This window comes from Penicillium maclennaniae (genome assembly GCF_028827695.1).
Source record: "Penicillium maclennaniae strain IBT 15551 chromosome Unknown utg000008l:1.0-3552695.0:1.0-3555053.0, whole genome shotgun sequence".
Lineage (NCBI taxonomy): Eukaryota > Fungi > Ascomycota > Eurotiomycetes > Eurotiales > Aspergillaceae > Penicillium > Penicillium maclennaniae.
The window spans coordinates 3,308,927-3,326,296 of NW_026623220.1; the positions used below are offsets into that span (position 1 = coordinate 3,308,927).

The 17,370-nt window shown below is 52.5% G+C and overlaps 5 protein-coding genes across 5 annotated transcripts; 4 read left to right on the forward strand and 1 right to left on the reverse strand.

Annotated features, from left to right (window-relative positions):
- Positions 1–1,449: 1,449 nt before the first annotated feature.
- On the forward strand, positions 1,450–2,610 carry N7477_010195 (uncharacterized protein; the record flags this gene model as incomplete). Its single annotated transcript, XM_056971856.1, has 3 exons — positions 1,450–1,666; positions 2,015–2,253; positions 2,491–2,610. 3 exons carry the CDS (start codon positions 1,450–1,452, stop codon positions 2,608–2,610), a joined length of 576 nt encoding a protein of 191 aa, XP_056818835.1.
- Positions 2,611–3,664: 1,054 nt separating this feature from the next.
- On the forward strand, positions 3,665–4,544 carry N7477_010196 (S1 family peptidase; the record flags this gene model as incomplete). Its single annotated transcript, XM_056971857.1, has 3 exons — positions 3,665–4,078; positions 4,144–4,217; positions 4,301–4,544. The coding sequence occupies 3 exons, from the start codon at positions 3,665–3,667 to the stop codon at positions 4,542–4,544; spliced, it is 732 nt and encodes a 243-aa protein (XP_056818836.1).
- Positions 4,545–4,686: 142 nt separating this feature from the next.
- N7477_010197 (Pro-apoptotic serine protease) lies at positions 4,687–6,934 on the forward strand (the record flags this gene model as incomplete). The annotated part of the gene is made up of 3 exons (XM_056971858.1): positions 4,687–6,447; positions 6,505–6,702; positions 6,758–6,934. 3 exons carry the CDS (start codon positions 4,687–4,689, stop codon positions 6,932–6,934), a joined length of 2,136 nt encoding a protein of 711 aa, XP_056818837.1.
- A 1,046-nt stretch (positions 6,935–7,980) lies between these two features.
- Positions 7,981–13,379, reverse strand: N7477_010198 (uncharacterized protein; the record flags this gene model as incomplete). The annotated part of the gene is made up of 8 exons (XM_056971859.1): positions 7,981–8,520; positions 8,584–8,895; positions 8,945–9,507; positions 9,555–9,790; positions 9,834–11,545; positions 11,600–11,690; positions 11,749–12,011; positions 12,366–13,379. 8 exons carry the CDS (start codon positions 13,377–13,379, stop codon positions 7,981–7,983), a joined length of 4,731 nt encoding a protein of 1,576 aa, XP_056818838.1.
- A 925-nt stretch (positions 13,380–14,304) lies between these two features.
- On the forward strand, positions 14,305–15,739 carry N7477_010199 (uncharacterized protein; the record flags this gene model as incomplete). Its single annotated transcript, XM_056971860.1, has 6 exons — positions 14,305–14,344; positions 14,575–14,691; positions 14,756–14,787; positions 14,850–14,967; positions 15,025–15,221; positions 15,278–15,739. 6 exons carry the CDS (start codon positions 14,305–14,307, stop codon positions 15,737–15,739), a joined length of 966 nt encoding a protein of 321 aa, XP_056818839.1.
- Between the last annotated feature and the right edge of the window lie 1,631 nt (positions 15,740–17,370).

Sequence of the window (17,370 nt, forward strand, 5' to 3'; positions counted from 1 at the left end):
AATTGGTACAATTGGTACAGTCTTGGGGCGGGGTAATATCGATCATCCAGGGGTCAATGTCATTATCTGATATCATCTTTTGGTCAGAAACACCGCTGGGGTTGCCAAGACTTTTTGACTCATCACTTTATTATTACGGTTGATGAGTGGAGCTGTTGCTCACCGGCAAAGCATTGAAGATACCTTGTTCCTACCGCCAGTTCACAATCGCAATCGCGTGTCCCGTCGATGCACAATGGTGCTTTAGAGCTCATGTTCACTCGCGGATATCTTTTCTGTTGTTGTTTTAAAAAGCAACAGCAAATGGAATGACCAGGCATTAATTGCACCGTTGCCAGTCTGAAATACATGGAAACTAGCCTCGGAAGCTCAAGGGGGGTCATTTGGCTTCTATTGGACCGCAATGTCTCATCAGGGGTAATTGACTGTAGATCCAACCTAGGGCAATGTCTGGCATCCAAATCTCTCAGCCATGGGTAGAATGAACGGCATCTTTACGCCACATCTGAGATCCACACTGAGGCGCAGTTTTGGCGCTGAGAGAATGTGAGATGAGGCACATGAGCGGCGAGGGATTCCTGAAAATCTAGTGATCAGCACTCCGCACCGATATATGATAACGAGTATGTCTATAGAAGACAAACGTTTCAAGGCCTCAGGCCCTCACACTCCACGTGCACGTGCACGCACATGGCCCACTTAGGACTAGTCTAAAGGTCACATGCAAAATTTCATCCTGTAAGCCCTTACACAATACAGCGGATCACTTCCTCAGTGTCATCGAATGTCACGTATATTACCAGGGTGAGACGCCCTCCGTTTTCAGGTCCCGTGACTCGCTCCGGCTCCGTCATTTTCCCCGTCACTCTCCATTGCTTTGGCTTCAAAGGTGTCAAAGGGTTTCGCATCTAACGAACATACACAATCTTTTGACTGCAAGTCCAACCGGAGTCAGATAATCAGTCACGACCAACGGGTCCATGACCCCACTCCCAACCCAAAGGGTTCCGCTGCATTAGCCTGTCCGCCCACGGCTGATCACTCTCGATCTGGACCACACGCACCAAAATCTGTCGTTGCTCCGACTCCAGCTGTGTCAAAAAGATAGCCGATCGAGTGTCAGCATCCCCTGCCTTTCTCTGAAATTGGGGCCAATCATTGTGCCTGATTTTCGAGATCCCTTCCCTCAATCCAGACCTCCTCTGCCGCCTCATTTCCGCGATCCCGTCTATCCCTGGATTCTCGTGAAGGTCCTCTCACCCTTCGCGCCCTCGTCCGTGCGTAATCTAGGTGCCCTCCAGCTGCTTCACTAGAGTCAAAGAAGCGCGATAGGGCCAGCCAAAAAAGAAAAAGAGAGAGAGAACGAGATTATAGCGGGCCAACTCTGACGCCTCGGCCCCTTTTAAACGCCAATAGTCCGGCACTCCGACGGGCACGCCTTACCACACGATGGATCCCAATGCTGGCTTTCCTGCTGGCTTCCCCATGCCGACCCAAAGTCCCCAGAACCAAATGGCGTTCTATCCGAACTCGGTCCCCCAGTACCCCCAGTCCAAGACACCACAACAAACTGGACAACAGCAACATTCCTTCGGCGCCATGCCTCTGCAGCCAGGCGGTCCCAGTGGAGCTATGATGCCCCAAGGCTTTCCTCAACAGTCAACTGGTAAGCGTTCTCCCCCTTTGTCCCCCCTCCCTTTTCTTGGAATAGCCCAGCACACCTGTCACCTTCCGGTGGGGTCAACCTGCTACCCTCAAAACCTCGCGCGCTCAGAAACAGGAAATCTGGGCCGAACTGGTACTGTGGGTGCACGTCAGAGGCTTAAGACGGGTTTGATGTATTTCCTGGCGCCCCCATGGGTCGTACTTGCTTCTTTCTAGCGGGAACTCTACACCTCTAATTGTCATCGTCAATGGCGCCAGCTTTTGCTTCGACATTGGTCTTGGCAATATTGGTCGCTGGGATTTGTCCGCCCTGGTTATTTGACGTGGGATCTGACCGCTAATGTGACAGCAGCACCAATGGATGCTTTCTCGGCGTCGTTCAATCAGCCTGGCATCCCCGCATCGATGCCTCAGTACACGCAACCTGGTACCGCTCCCAGCCAACCCTCCGCTGTCCAACAGACCTTCAACCAAAATATGGCTACTATAAATGCCAACATGCTTGCCAACCAACCGAAGCCTCCGCAGATGAACTCCCAGATGAACTCTCAAATTAATTCACCTCAAACCACCCAGCCCGGGACCCCTGTTCAGGCCCACGCCCACGCTCAAGCTCAAGCCCAAGCTCAAGCCCAAGCCCAAGCCCAAGCTCAAGTCCAAGCTCAAGCCCAAGCTCAAGCCCAAGCTCAAGCCCAAGCCCAAGCTCAAGCCCAAGCTCAAGCTCAGGTTCAAGCTCAGGTTCAAGCTCAAGCCCAAGCCCAAGCAGCAGCACGTGAAAAGGCCCGGGTGACGATCCTTCTCGAGATCAACTCGACGCTGTTGCAGGAGGTCGTGAATCTACAAGCGGCGGGGAAGGCAGGCACTGCGCCTACCGCGGACGCAAATACAGAGCAGGGTGGTGCCCCCAAGCCCACTCCCGCAGAAGCCGAGCCAGGAATATATTGAATGTATGCGACGACTGCAAGCCAACCTGGCATATCTTGCAACGATCGCGGAGCGAGCGAAGAAGCCGGGTGCTGGTGCTCCTCAAGCACCAGCGATCTTAACCGCCCCTGCGAGTGTACCCGCCGTGAACGACTTATATAATAAGCTGAACGAAATGTTCCCGCGCCCCAGTCAAGCTGGCACACCTCAGAATCTCAGCCCGGGGATGTCACATGGCAACGGTGGACCCAGTCCTTCGCCCGTGTCAGAGTCGGTAGTCTGAAGGTCGAGGCTTGCTTCCGAATCTCTTCCCTGAGATAAAGGACGACTAAATCCCCTGTCAGAACACCTCCGTTCCCGATCCGCTGGTCAGGCGGGCGATCCGGACTCATGTGAGTTCCCTGTGTTGCAGAAGCCCATGACGGCGCCTCCCGCACAGCTCCCCACTCTCCCGTCCTGTTTGTGTCACTGCATCAGCACTTGCCTTGGTATATTTGGGCCAGGTTGCCACCACCAAGGTATCTCGTGCAGGAACTAGGCCGCTAGGGGACAATTTGAAGGGAACCCAGAATGAGGACCCTCGAGGGAGCATGACCCCTCAACCAGAGCTTGTATTTCTACGTATTCCCCACAAGCAAATGCACTTTATCTCTATTCGACTTACAGTTTAATTACGGATAGCTGTATGAAATAGCGAGATAAAGAACTAGCTCGCAAGCAAGCTATAGCTAGATACAGTCGTAGACGTAGTTGATGTTGATATAAAAAAGCAGACGAAGATCGGCAGCGCGTGGCCACGCCAAATGATCGCATCGTGTGAACACCCACCGCCCAATCAGCGCTTCTCCCTCACTCCGCCTCTTCCAAACATTCAAAGATTCAATTTGCGACGCGAATGTCTTTGTGGGTGTGTAGAAGAAGCCTCAAGCTATCTACCGCGCATTGGCCTGTTGCTCCTTCTTTGCTGTCTTCTCCGCCTTCCCTACGCTCCTCCCGCCAAATCTCTTCCCACGCTCCTCCGTTATCCCTCCGAGCTCGCCTTTCCTCACGATTGTCCATATCGACTGCTCGAATAATGGATGCAAGCGGTGATATCGGCGCCAAGCGCAAGCGCAGTGCCGTCGCCGGTGCTGCGGAGCGGCCCCTCAAGCACCTGAAGCCTGAGGGCACGGCGCTAACTCCCGGAGACTCAACCCCGGCCAATGGAACGGTATATGACATCGAAGAGGACGATGAGACCGATCGCATCATGGCCGTTGGCCCTGTGCAAGCAGACTCACCCGAGTGGCAGGCCACAATTGAATCGGTGGTCAAGAGCGTCGTGTCTATCCACTTCTGCCAGACCTGCTCTTTTGACACCGAGCTCTCCATGAGCAGTCAGGCGACTGGTTTCGTCGTTGATGCTGAGCGCGGATACATCTTGACGAATCGACATGTAGTGGGCGCTGGTCCATTCTGGGGATACGTCATCTTTGACAACCACGAGGAGGTAAGTCATTCCAACAGATTGTCTGGAGCCTTGACCGGCGATTAATGAATATCTTCAATTGCTAGTGTGACGTCCGTCCAGTCTATCGAGACCCCGTTCACGATTTCGGCATCCTTCAATTCGATCCCAAGGCCATTCGGTACATGACCCTCACGGCGCTTAAGCTTCAGCCGGACGCAGCTCGGGTCGGCGCTGAGATCCGCGTAGTCGGCAACGATGCAGGGAGAAGCTGAGCATTTTGTCCGGTGTAATCAGTCGATTGGACCGAAATGCGCCAGAGTATGGCGAGGGATACAGTGACTTCAACACAAATTACATCCAGGCTGCGGCTGCTGCCAGTGGTGGTAGTTCCGGAAGTCCTGTTGTCAACATTGACGGCCACGCCGTCGCGTTGCAAGCTGGTGGTCGAGCTGATGGTGCCGCAACCGACTATTTCTTGCCATTAGATCGCCCCTTCGCGCCTTAGAATGTATCCGTCAAAGCAAGCCCGTCACTCGAGGCACTATTCAGACTCAGTGGATTCTCAAGCCTTTTGATGAGTGCCGTCGTCTAGGTTTGACTCCTGAATGGGAGGCGATTGTGCGTAAGCAGCGCCTTCCGAGACCAACATGCTTGCAGCTGAAATCATCCTCCCCGAGGGGCCTGCAGATGGCAAAATCCTTGAGGGAGATGTGTTGCTGCAAGTGAATGGAGAGCTTTTGACTCAATTTATTCGTCTGGACGATATCCTGGACTCAAGTGTGGGCAAGACGGTCAATCTACTGGTACAAAGAGGAGGAGAAAATGTTGAAGTGGAATGTGAGGTTGGCGACCTTCACGCCATCTCCCCCGATCGATTTGTGACTGTGGCTGGAGGTACTTTCCATGACCTTTCATACCAGCAATCTCGCCTCTATGCCATCGCCACTCGCGGTGTGTATGTTTGTGAAGCGGCTGGTTCCTTCAAACTGGAGAACACGCTATCGGGGTGGATCATTGACTCGGTTGACAAGCGTCCAACTCGGAACTTGAATGAGTTTGTCGAGGTTATGAAGACCATTCCGGACCGCGCGCGGGTTGTCATCTCATATCGTCATATTAGAGACCTCCACACCAAGGGGACGAGCATCATATACGTCGACCGTCACTGGCACCCGAAGATGCGTCTCGCTGTTCGTAATGATACATCCGGTATCTGGGACTTCTCAGATCTCGCTGACCCGATTCCGGCCGAGCCGCCTGTTCCCCGCAAGGCGGACTTCATCCAGTTGGATGGTGTGAGCCAGCCTGCTGCTGCAGAGATTGTCCGCAGCTTCGTGCGAGTCTCTTGTACCATGCCGTTGAAGCTCGATGGATATCCTCAGGCTAAGAAGACTGGCTTCGGTCTGGTCATCGATGCCGAGAAGGGTCTGGTCGTGGTGTCGCGAGCGATTGTCCCCTACGATCTATGCGACATCAACATCACAGTTGCCGATTCGGTCATCGTTAGCGCCAAGGTTGTCTTCCTGCATCCGCTTCAAAACTATACTATCATTCAATATGATCCCAAGCTAGTGGATGCGCCTGTCCAGAGCGCCCGACTCAGCACCGATTATATCAAGCAGGGACAAGACACCATCTTTGTCGGCTTCAACCAGAACTTCCGCATCGTTGTGGCCAAGACAGCCGTCACCGATATTACCACTGTCTCGATCCCCGCCAACGCTTCCGCTCCCCGCTACCGTGCCATCAACCTTGATGCCATCACCGTTGATACTGGACTGAGTGGACAATGCACCAACGGTGTTCTAATTGGGGAAGATGGCGTGGTGCAGGCATTGTGGCTTAATTATCTCGGCGAACGCACACCTAGCTCTCACAAGGATGTCGAGTACCACCTTGGTTTCGCCACGCCGTCATTGCTTCCCGTCACTTCCAAAATTCAACAGGGTGTGACTCCAAAGCTGCGCATCTTGAACATGGAGAGCTATGTCGTGCAAATGAGCCAGGCACGCATTATGGGTGTCTCTGAGGAGTGGATCCAGAAAGTCGCGCAAGCTAATCCCTCGCGACACCAACTCTTCATGGTGCGCAAAGTTGACTGCACGCCGGTGACTTTTACTACCACTGAGGGTATCGACAGCTTCCAGGAAGCCGATATTATTCTGACTTTGGATGATCAGCTCATCACGCGCGTCTCGGAGCTCGACATGATGTATGAGAAGGAATTCCTGGATGCCTTGATCGTCCGAAACGGTCAGGAGATGCGTATCCGAGTCCCCACTGTTCCCACTGAAGACCTTGAGACTGACCGTGCTGTCGTTTTCTGCGGTGCTGTCCTGCAGAAGCCCCATCACGCTGTACGGCAACAAATTTCCAAGCTTCACAGTGAGATTTACGTGAGCGCTAGAGTAAGTAGCACCCTCTACCTATCGCAGATTGACGTATTTGACTGACGGTGTATTCAGAGCCGTGGTTCTCCTGCGTACCACTATGGTCTCGCCCCGACCAACTTCATCACTGCTGTAAATGGTGTCCCGACGCCCAATCTGGATAGCTTTGTTGAGCAAGTTGCTGGGATTCCGGACAACACATACTTCCGTCTTCGTGCCGTTACCTTTGACAACGTTCCATGGGTAGTGACCATGAAGAAAAACGATCACTACGTGAGTCAATCCCCTTACGGTATTTTATGTTAAGCTCTAATCAGTCCATTTGTAGTTCCCCATGTCTGAGTATCTTAAAGATCCTTCTGTCCCTGCAGGCTGGCGCACCATCTCCCACGACAAGTCAGCCGATAAGCTCGGCATCTCTTCCGACGCTGCGAATCTGAACCCTGACGCCATGGATGAGGGTGCTGGGGGGGGCGCCAGTGATATGGAGCCCGACATGGAGTAGGTTTGACTATACATGTCTTTTCGGGAGCTTGTCTTGTACAATATTCGGGTCGGTGGCGCGGCTAGGTTGGGCTCCTCAGGGTGGAATTCTTCTAATTCGATCGCTGGATCTGCTTTCTTCCAGGGTCATTACGGTCCCAGATCGGGCCAGGTATAAAAAAAAAAAGAATCTCATACCGCACAATCTACCCATACTGAAGCGGCTGCAGCGATGCACCTATGTAAGAAATATTGCTCGTGTCCCCCTGGCGATTTCGACTTCTATAATGCACTGGGCATGTCGATGATATCAATGGCTATCAAGGTGGGTTTTTTGCTTCCCTGCTACATGTACAAACTAGCCAGCGCTTCTTTTGCACTGGGACGCACGGATATATGTTTGGTGATCCCTGGATCGCTCGGGATTGCCCAGCCGATTCAGCATACGCGTAAGCAGATATATTGGGTCAAAGAATGGTCAAAGAATTAGAGTATTGACAGAAAAAAAAAGAAAGGAAAAACAGAAGAAAGGCCTTGGATTTCTCCCACACTTGGGCAAGGTGGAAGGGGGCAAAAAAGAAATTACTTTGCATCATCCGTGAATCGAACACGGGCCTCGTCGATGGCAACGACGAATTCTACCACTAGACCAATGATGCTGGTTCATGTCAATGTGAGCCCACTGTGTCACTATGAAGTCATTTCCAACCTGTTGCGCCAAAATACGCGATCCACTTGATTTGAGGATGTCGTGGAGGAACAAGCCAACTGCAGATACCGCTTCGAGTGCCCTGAAACAATTCAGAGAAAAAGACCAACAAATTAATTTTCCGAGCAGCCTGATTAACTGCCATATGCATGGATGAATGTATGCGACTGCGTCTAAGATCGGAGCATAGACTACTCGTCAAGTAAAAAGATACATAAACGCCGATGAATCAACCCTCCCCAACACCTAAACACCATCTCTGCAAGTTGACTATTCCATGAACGTCTCTACTGTTCAATATGATATCTCGACCGCCTGCGGAGCGCTTCAATATACTGTATACGGTCCCGCCGTCTCACCTATCGAAAGGACCATCCGCCATTGAGGCGCAATCGTTGCCGCTCTGCAACATCTCTTCGGATCTCTTCCTGGGTAAGTCCATCCGGTCCATTCCAGTTGGCACTACTAGTGCGATCACGGTATTTCTTGATCTTCTTGTCCGCCTTGAAAGTTTCCTCCAAGGAGAAGGGAGCGATGGGACCGAAAATCGAGTCGACTTCCATGCCGTCCTGCACGCGTAGGATTTCATCCAGAGCTTTAGGCTGCGCCCACCCCGGAACGGGGAACATCTCAGAGTCAGAGTCGTCCTCATCCTCGCTGTCTGTAGCAATCTCAGGTAGGTGGATGTTTTCACCCTTAGGGTATTTCGGTGATGGCTTGGCCACAGGCGGGGCCCGCTGGGCAGAGCTAGGCGCAGCCTTTTGCGCCGGCGGTGGTGCGTGATTTGGCTCGGCGAATGGAATCTTACCGGATGCGAACTTAGAGAGATCTCCCGGCCGCTGAGGCTGGCCATACTTTGGTGGCTGACCCATACCAGAAAGGCCAAACATGGAGGGGGGCTTTGAAGAGTTCTAAGTTAGCACATGGTCCACGGAGATTCATGATAAGATACGGCGACATACCTTACGAGCACCAGACTGGCGGATCGGCGGATGCATTGAAGGCCGCACTGACTGCATAGGGTTGTGTTCATCTTCGGTCTTGCGACGCTTGACCTCACCAGAAGCCTGTACGTTACTGGGCTTGACGACAGCCGCACGATGATGACCTGCGTCTTCATCGTGGTTTCTCTTGGGCGGCTTGGCTGGGTTAGGAGCAGGCGGGTTGATTGGTCGATACTGTTGGGTTGAGCCCAAGCGAGATGCAGGCCTCGTCGCTCCAAGATCATTCCGTTGAGACTGCGAAGGCGCTCTTTCGTGCTGCAATATCGGCTCCTGCTCATATTAGCCAAATTGTCAAAAGGTCGCCGCAGACCCTACATACCTCATTGGTGGGCTGCTGGCTCCCCTGCCTTTCGTGCTTCCGGGCATTCTCCAGTCGTCGCTTCTCAATTGCTTGCATCTGGGCAGCCTTCTTGGGGTCTTCTTGAGCTGATCGCTCCCGTCGCTCTCGCTCAGCTTCGGCACGGCTCTCGGCACGACTCTCGGCGCGACTACGCATCTCTTGCCGACGGACCTCTTCTTGTTGCTGAGCAGCACGCTTGCGTTCCTGATCTCGCTTCTGCTCCTCCTTTCGACGTTCATCTTGCTCCCTCTTTCGCTCACTTGCAAGCTGCGCCTTACGCTGCGCCTGCGTTTGACTTGACGCGGTGCTTTTGAAGCTACCCACAGAGGAAGACGTTTGAAGAGTCTGGTTGCTAACCTTCTTCACATTCGTCTTGGACATAGGAACAGGAGCGGGAGCACCTGTCTCCTGAATATTGGAGACCGAGGACGAGGGCATTGGCATACGGGAAAGTGTGCTCCCCACACGAATTGAGACCGGCTGGGGCTCGGGTTTTGGACCGGCTCTCGGGTCGGTTTGGGACGTCGATCGTTTTGCTTGAGCTGGGGAATCGAAAATTTAGACGTTTCCTGAGCCGAATCAGGCCTACGAGGCTGTTGTCGCTGGGGCTGGGCCGACTTCTGGGACGAGCGCTCCTCGGGCTCGACGGAGGACTTGTCTTGGACCGTCCTCAGTTGCTGAGCCCGCAGCTTTTCTTGCTCCCGAGCTTTCTCCTGCCGGGCTTCTTCTTGCTGGCGCTCCTCACGCTCCTCGCGTTCTTTTTGCAGGCGCTTCTCTTCCTTCTCGGTAGAGCTCCGTGTCCGTCGGGTCTCTTGTCGTGGTGGACTAGAGATCTGTCGTGATTGGGGTTCCTCATCATCATGCTTACCAACGACCGCAGCGCTCACAGGTCGAGTCCTCAGCTGCTCGGGGCTTGAGGTGTCCCCCTCGTCCTGGGCTGCCAGTGCTGGTGAACAAGCCCTTGGCAGACTTCATGATCGATTGAAGTCTCATCTTTGATGCACTCAGCGGCCCGTCAAAGCGTCTAGGAGATCCAGTTGGTGTTGTTGAGCCGCCAAAAGCAATATGAGATGTGGAAACACTTTGCTGGTGACCGTGTGGACGAGGGGAAGAGAAAATTGAAGTTGCGGTCTTTGGACGCTCTGGCTGGGCAGAATGCTGTGGTTTTCCTGACAGAGCACCGACCTTCTCAGCAGATGGGACTCGATCCAAATCAAACAGTCTCTCCATAACGTCTGTGGTCTTGCTCCTTGTAAGGGTCGGTTCGCTGGGCGAAGCCAAAGGCTTGATCCAGTCCTCCTCGTCACCTGCTGTCGGTGCCGCTGCCACAGGCTCTGCTGGCTTCTGCCGGTATTCTGGCCTGTTCTCTGCCTTGGAGGTCTGCAAGTCTGGATAGGCCACCTGGCCGGCAGACTGGCCGTTGGCCAAACCAGCCACAGATGGGATTGACTTTCCAGTTCGAGAGGCATGCTGTTTACCGAGCATGCTGATTCTTTCATGAAGACTTTGGGTAGACTTCTTGTTGTGAAGCTTGCTGGCCTGGTCAATTTCTGTGTCTTCTCTATGTTCCTTTGCATCGTCGACATCCATAGAGCCGGAGTCAGCCACAGTGTCATCGGATGTGGCTTGAGCTGTCCGGTGGCCTCCAGTTTGGCGGCCGAAGTAGCTGAGGCGATTACCATTGCTAAGCTTGGGAAGGTCAATGTGACTAGTACGAGAGAGTCTCGAGCCTCCCATGGTCTTCGTAAGAGGTTCCCGGGCAGGGAGAGAGGCGAAACTCAAACTGCTCTTGCGCACTGGGAGCCTTTCGGGAGTAGAACCGTCCGAAGGAGATCCGATATCGTCAATATCGTCAATGTCGTCCAGGATGTCTTCCTTTACTGGCTCTTCCATCTCCATGTCATCGTTCTTGGGTTGCTGAGCATTGGGAGGCTCAATAGTTGGGAACTTCTCCGGTAAAGGATTGGCATTTGAAGTCTGCTCGTCAACCTTCTGCGTCTTGTTGTTCTGCTGTTCTGCCATGATCTCTTGTTGCTTTGGATTTGACTGCGCCCTGACTGTAAGGTCATTCATATCGGACTCAGCGTGTTCGGGCTTGGCCTCCTTGGAACGGATAGCACGCTCTTCCCGCGCGGTCGAGTCCGTAATGATCGGCTCGATAGTCTCGCCGCGAGCTCGAACATTCTCCTGCGCAGAGTGGAAGGAATCGTCTGCCGTTTGCTCTCTGATGGAGTGATCGGCGTGGGTATTCGTTTCCATGGGCTCGCCCGCCTCCGAAGGTTGTGTGGAGACTTGTGTGTCTGGCTGAGTGTCTGGCAAAACCATTTCGTCGTCATCCTCCATGCCATGATAGCCTGAGTCTGTATTATACTTCGTGAAAGAATTCAAGTTTTGACTGAGATCTGGATATTGAGGTTGTAGCATCTTCTCTGCTTCATTCATGCGAAGGGGGGCTAATGTTGTGACTGGGCCTGGAGCTGCGGAGATGGGTTTTGAGACCACGCGGTGGATGAAAGGGCTGGGACTGATCGCCTTGTTTTCCGTTTGTTTGTGAGCAGATGAGAAAATCTCGCTCAGCGGCTGCGGACATCGATTAGATTAACCACAAATTAATGACCGAACATCGCAACTCACCACCCGGTTCTCTTCCACATTTCGCTTTCGAGCTGTGCGAGGGGTCTTGCCCCTCATCTTCCCGGGGGTTTTGAAGACATCGGTGAAGTTCCTGCGATGAGGGTCAGCGTTGAGATCAATTCCCGCCCAAGTGAAGGGTCGCGACTTACGCTTGGCCCTTTGAGAAGATCTCCGCCATGTGTTCGTTCAACCATTCCATTTCATGCCGAACGGGGTATTCGACTTCTTCTATTTCCTGTTCAAGCATCTCCGCCATGTTCTCCTTCTCCGCCGCGATCCATGCGGCAGAGCCGACGGGCTTTTGTGCCCGCGCACCGGCTGCGGCCATGATGTAAACAACGCGCCGAGTGTCGTCGGAGAATCGGGGCCGGTGGGCGCGAGAGGTGTTGATGTTGTGGGACGGATCAAAATACTACAGCTGATAGAGCATCGGGCGTCAAATGGGTGTGACGTGTCGAGGCTCCGGTTCTGGCGTCGAGAATGAAGGTTGGTGGAGGATCAAAACACACATCCCAACTAGGAAACGCGTATCCCAAGGTCACGTGCAACTATGCCAAGATTCTCGATTTTGTCCTGCGTTTCAGTGATTTTCTTTAATTGCTGACTTGATTATCCTCTCACAGTCGATATCTATCTCATTGTCTACATGACTACCAATGACCTCTCTGTGACAGTCAGAGTAGCGAATCGCGCGACTGCCTCCTCGGCGGGGGTGTCCATGGAAATATTGATTCTTTGCAGTGTATCTTCCGGAAGACAATCGTACCCTGAGACTAGGAGGCAATTGTCGAGCCCAGTTCACAGTCAGATCCGGGTTCCTCTGTGGGCGATCACCGATAGAGTCCTGGGAAGGTCGCCAGTTCACCGTCGCAACATAATAATCAAGCTGACCTGGTCGTACTTCGTCTCGGACCCAACGCCTGCCGCCCAAGATGGAGCTCCCAGTCCATCGTGAGATGGAAATATCAGATGGTTGAGCCAGGAGATTGATACCATCAGTACGTCTGAAGTGCCATTTCTTTGCGGCCTCGATCGCAATGTAGTCCACCTCGTCTTTGCGGCGCTCGATGCTTTCAATGTCTATCTTGAAGCTTGTCACACTCTTCGGCAGCACCATCCATCGACACCATTTGCCAGAGACATGGAGGGCTCTATTAGTTTCCCATTCCCAGGTATCGGTGTATCGTAAAGTGATGGTGACAGATTTGGGGTGGAAATGGCGCAGGCCCGGGTTGAAAAGTCCCAGAAAGTCCCGAGAGTTTTCGAGCATAAAAAGCTGAGCAAATATTCGTATCTGACCGCCTTGAACCTCGCCATGTCGATGATAGATCAAATCAAGACATTCCTGCATGTTCTTGACAGACATGATTCGGCGGGGAGACCGTTCTGCTTGGGCCATATAGAATGTATGCTCGGACCAGATGAATGGCATGAACCACGCCTCCATGTAGACTCGCTTACAAGTTCGAAGCAACTGTGTCCAGCTAAAGTGACGAGTCTCGTACCCGGGTCGGATGCAATACTCATCCTGGTCGATGGGCTGAGTAGTGTCAGGGGCACTGGCCAGGGCGTAGGCGAATATCTCGGAGCGAATCTCCGGAGGAAGGATCGAGAAGAGAGGACTCTGACTCTGATCTGCATAGTCTGTAAAGATAATGGACGAAAGAGTCGGTTCCATCTTGGCGTTGGGTGCTCTCTTCTTCCGACCGAGATGTCGTTTCAGGGTCTGTGTTGTCTGTGTTGTCTGGAGTTTGAGGCTGAAAGCGGGGAATCCCCTCATCGAGCCACTTCGAGGACCAACCCACTGTTTGGTGAGTGATGTTTAGATGGTCTGCTAATCAAGAATCTCTGTGCCTAGAAGAACATAAGCCCTACAATATACAATTGTATCCTCGCCTAAGCCTCTCATGTGGATTTGTTGGTGAAAAAAAAATATATTGCGTCATGGAGAATTGTACGACATCTACAAGATCGAGGGGCGTGCAATTAGCTTGCTCTTATAGCTCTCCTTTCCGAAATAATCACACTACATAACAATTCCCAATCAACAAGATGAGATAGCCAATGTGGACTTCGATTTGGTTTTGGCCATTACCAAGATATCTTGGCAGGTAATTCAGAAGTCGGTGCCTATTGCCCCATTGCAGACCACTTTTACCGGATAAGGCTAGGTAAAGCCGAAACAGAGGCATAAAGACACAATATAATGGGTATCTGATGGCAAAAACAGGGTAGAAGATAACAATGGGGTACGATTTGTAGATTTATCAAGAGGCGAAGCGTATCTTCTAGGAGTTTCCCTAGGCACCGATGAACGCGTGAAAATGCACTGCGCGTGGGCCGGGCTGGCCGCGAGTTACCGGAGAGCTAGGGTCTTCTTACTTTCTGCCGAAATCTAGACTGGACAAGAACTCGGGATGGAACACAAGAGGGGAAATCCGGGAATCATGGGAAATATAGAAGACCGGGGATATAGTCATTCGAGCTGATAATCAGGGAAGGACGAGGTATACGAACTTGAATCGTAACTGATGATGTCAAAGGTGTTCGGGAACCCTTGGGCGCACATGACAATCCACACCAAAACAATTCCAATCTCTTATCGCGCTCCTTTTTCCATTTCTCCTCTTCATTTCTCTTCACCTTCCGCCGCCTTCCATTCAGTCGTCTCTTTCGTGTGATCCTTGACTTCTTCAGACCCAAAAATGGCCGACTCTGGTGACGTGAGCTACCCGAACACCGGTAGTAAGGTACTACAACTCCTGACTCCTGCTCCACGGGATACTAACAAGGTCGACAGTTCTTGTCCTTTCCCGCTTTTCAAATCCTGTCCATCTACTCTCACAATGACACTCGACTGACCCTGGAATTGCCCTTGTTCAGGCATTAGCGATGTGGTGACAAAGGGTAAACAGACCCTTCGCGGGTGTACGGAGGCGTTTCTTGAACCATGCCATCTAATTCGCGTTTGCTAGGCCCCGTTATTGATACCGTTAAATCTGAAGCGTCCAAGACCAGCAATGAGCTTCGCGACTTGAAGAACTCGCGGGTGATCCCTTCCACCACTACCGACAATGGCCAGCCATTGACCCGTATGTGCTTTCTGCCAGTCCGAGCTTGGGCGATGCGAAAAGCAGATAGCTGATTGAAATGCAGACTACCACTCTTTGCTGTATAGCCTTCTGAGTGTGAGTTGGCCTGAGTATTTTTGGCGAGTGTGAACTTTTTTGCTGACCCCTCCGATGTACAGTGGGAGCAACCCCGTGCGACCGCCGTTTCCTACGCTAGCGTTGTCGGCTTCATCTTTGCCGCTCGCTACCTGCCTCTCCTTCGCTGGGCTTTCAAATTTTTGTACATGTCGTTGGGATGTGAGTTGGTCGCGTGACTCGTGGTTTCCGGAGTGGCCAACTGACTTTGTCCGGTAGTGACCGCCGCTGTTGAAATTGCCGGCCATGTTGTTCTCAAGCAGGGCATCGCCAGCTCTTTCCGCCCCCGCCGCTACTACACCATCCCCAAGGAGACCCACGAGGCTGTTTTTGAGGACATCTCGCAGCTTCTGGACTTCTTCCTGATCGAGTTCCAGCGCATCCTCTTCGCTGAGAATGTCGCCCACACTGTCGGCGTATGTATTGAATGCTGCCTATCTGAATAACACTATGAGATTCTAACGCGTCTCAGGCTTTCTTCGCTGCCTTCACCGGCTACTGGCTCATCCGCTTCGTCCCGCTGTGGGGGTTGGCCGTGATCGCCGTGACCACCACCTATTTTGCTCCCCTTGTGTACATTAGCAACCGTGATATCATTGACGAGCAGATCGCCAATCTTCAGTCCATCATCACCTCGCAAACCAACCAGCTGAAGGATCTTGCTGGTGAGCGTACCTCCCACGCCACTGATGTCATGAAGCAGTACGTCGGCGAGTACAGCTCCAAGGCCCAGGAGTACATCGGCCGCCGGTCCGCCTCCCCCGAGATGAGCAAGGCTGCTCCCACCCCCGTGAAGACTGAGCCCGTTTCGGAGCCCGCTATCAAGACCGAGGACTTCCCAGAAGCCCCCAAAATCGAGCCCGTTGTCCAGTCTATTGAGTCGACCGAGCCCGCGGCACATCAGGCAGAGCGGGAGCCTCTCCTGGCCATCTAAACGCACACGTCTCAAAATGCCCCAAATTCCCGAACTGGACGGCTGTTAATAATAGTCCCCGATTTGGGAAAGATGGGAACATGCCTTGCGCTGTTGACACTCAACAATGCTTGACGGCACGCGACCAAGGTGTCAGGGCCCTTTACTAGCTCTACAAATCATTTGGGATGTATGTCAGGCCCCGGCACCGCTTGTATCGATGTCGAAAACTACCCATGTGGAACGCTCGGACGATGAAAGGATTTTCATGACTCCGGTCTTTTTCTGTTCATTCACCTCTTACTTTCTTACCCTGTATCTGTCTATTCCGTCTTCTTGACCCCCTTTGTTTATTTCGATTCGGGTCGATATTGTTCTAATTCCTATGAATGTGAAGCTTGCCCACCTCATAGACCCCCATATGAACTTGTCCTACAATGTGCCGGTCCTCGAGCCTGTAGGAACAAAAGTAATATCGAACACTCGAATAGATCAGTTCGCTTGTGTCCGAGAATTAAGATTTGTGCAAGACGCGCAAGAGCCTCGACTCGACCAACTTGGGCAACTGCTGGACATGGGACCTGCAAGTGGCCTCATATTTTTCCCGCATGAGTAACGCGCCCCCGCGCCGTACGAGGCGACCGTTGGGTTTCATCCCGGTCCACCAGTTTCCCAACTCTCCGCATCGTGATTCAGCCCGGCCTGAGATTCGCGTCTGTTACCTCTACACTCCTCCGCCCTGAGCTTGAAGACTGGTCCTGTTATGATGAGTTCAGTAAGGACATGTGTTCAACTTGAAGCCAAGGCATTCTTAAGATAGTTTGGTTGTTGCATAACCCATATTGAATTAGATGTAGAGCCCGCGTAGGATGAAGGCGCTTGGGTTAGTATCGCCATACGCACGTGTAGGAACGAAGTCCCTCAGATTCCAACCAGGCTTGCATGGATTGAAGTCAAGACCTTGTAGCTTCGACAGGGTTTCATTACGAGTGTGTGTTTTTGGTCAGGGGACTTCGAGTCTCAATGAGTTGTGCGCGGATGATGTCTCAACTACCACTAGCTTCATGCGATGTCTATTGGAGCTGTATTCGTGACCAACACCGAGCTATCGATGGTAAGGGCCATAAAGCTCAGACTGGATGAGCCAAAAAGTGACACCGTTGAGGGAGGCTGTCGAGGGTGCTTTTGGAGTGTCGTTGGGGACGAAGACCCTGACGAGGCTCGAGCCCTCACAGCAGCATCCCAATTGAGATCTCTAGCCTTTCGCTTTCTAGAAGGCGAGTAGAACAGGAGAGCAGATTCAAAGTACTGAACACGCATGCCCAGGCATACCGCTCTTTGGGGCCTAAAAGAGCAGCCACCCATTGCCAGCCTGTCTAAGACATTCGAATGCTGTCGTTTTCTTTGGCATCTCGGTCTCAGTCTCGTATCGTTAGGCTGTGGACCGAAGTAAACATAGGTTCCTAGGGCCAAATAGCCCTGGTAATGAATCGTTCAAGGGAGATGCTGCCTAGATCTCCAGTTAATTGGCAATGAGTCTTTTGGATGGTATCTGCACCGTTCATGCTGTGCTCTAGGCTGTCGCTATCCTCAGAACTAATTGGCGAGAGCCCCTGAAACTATCGTGTATACAGGGTAGATCGTGCAAATAG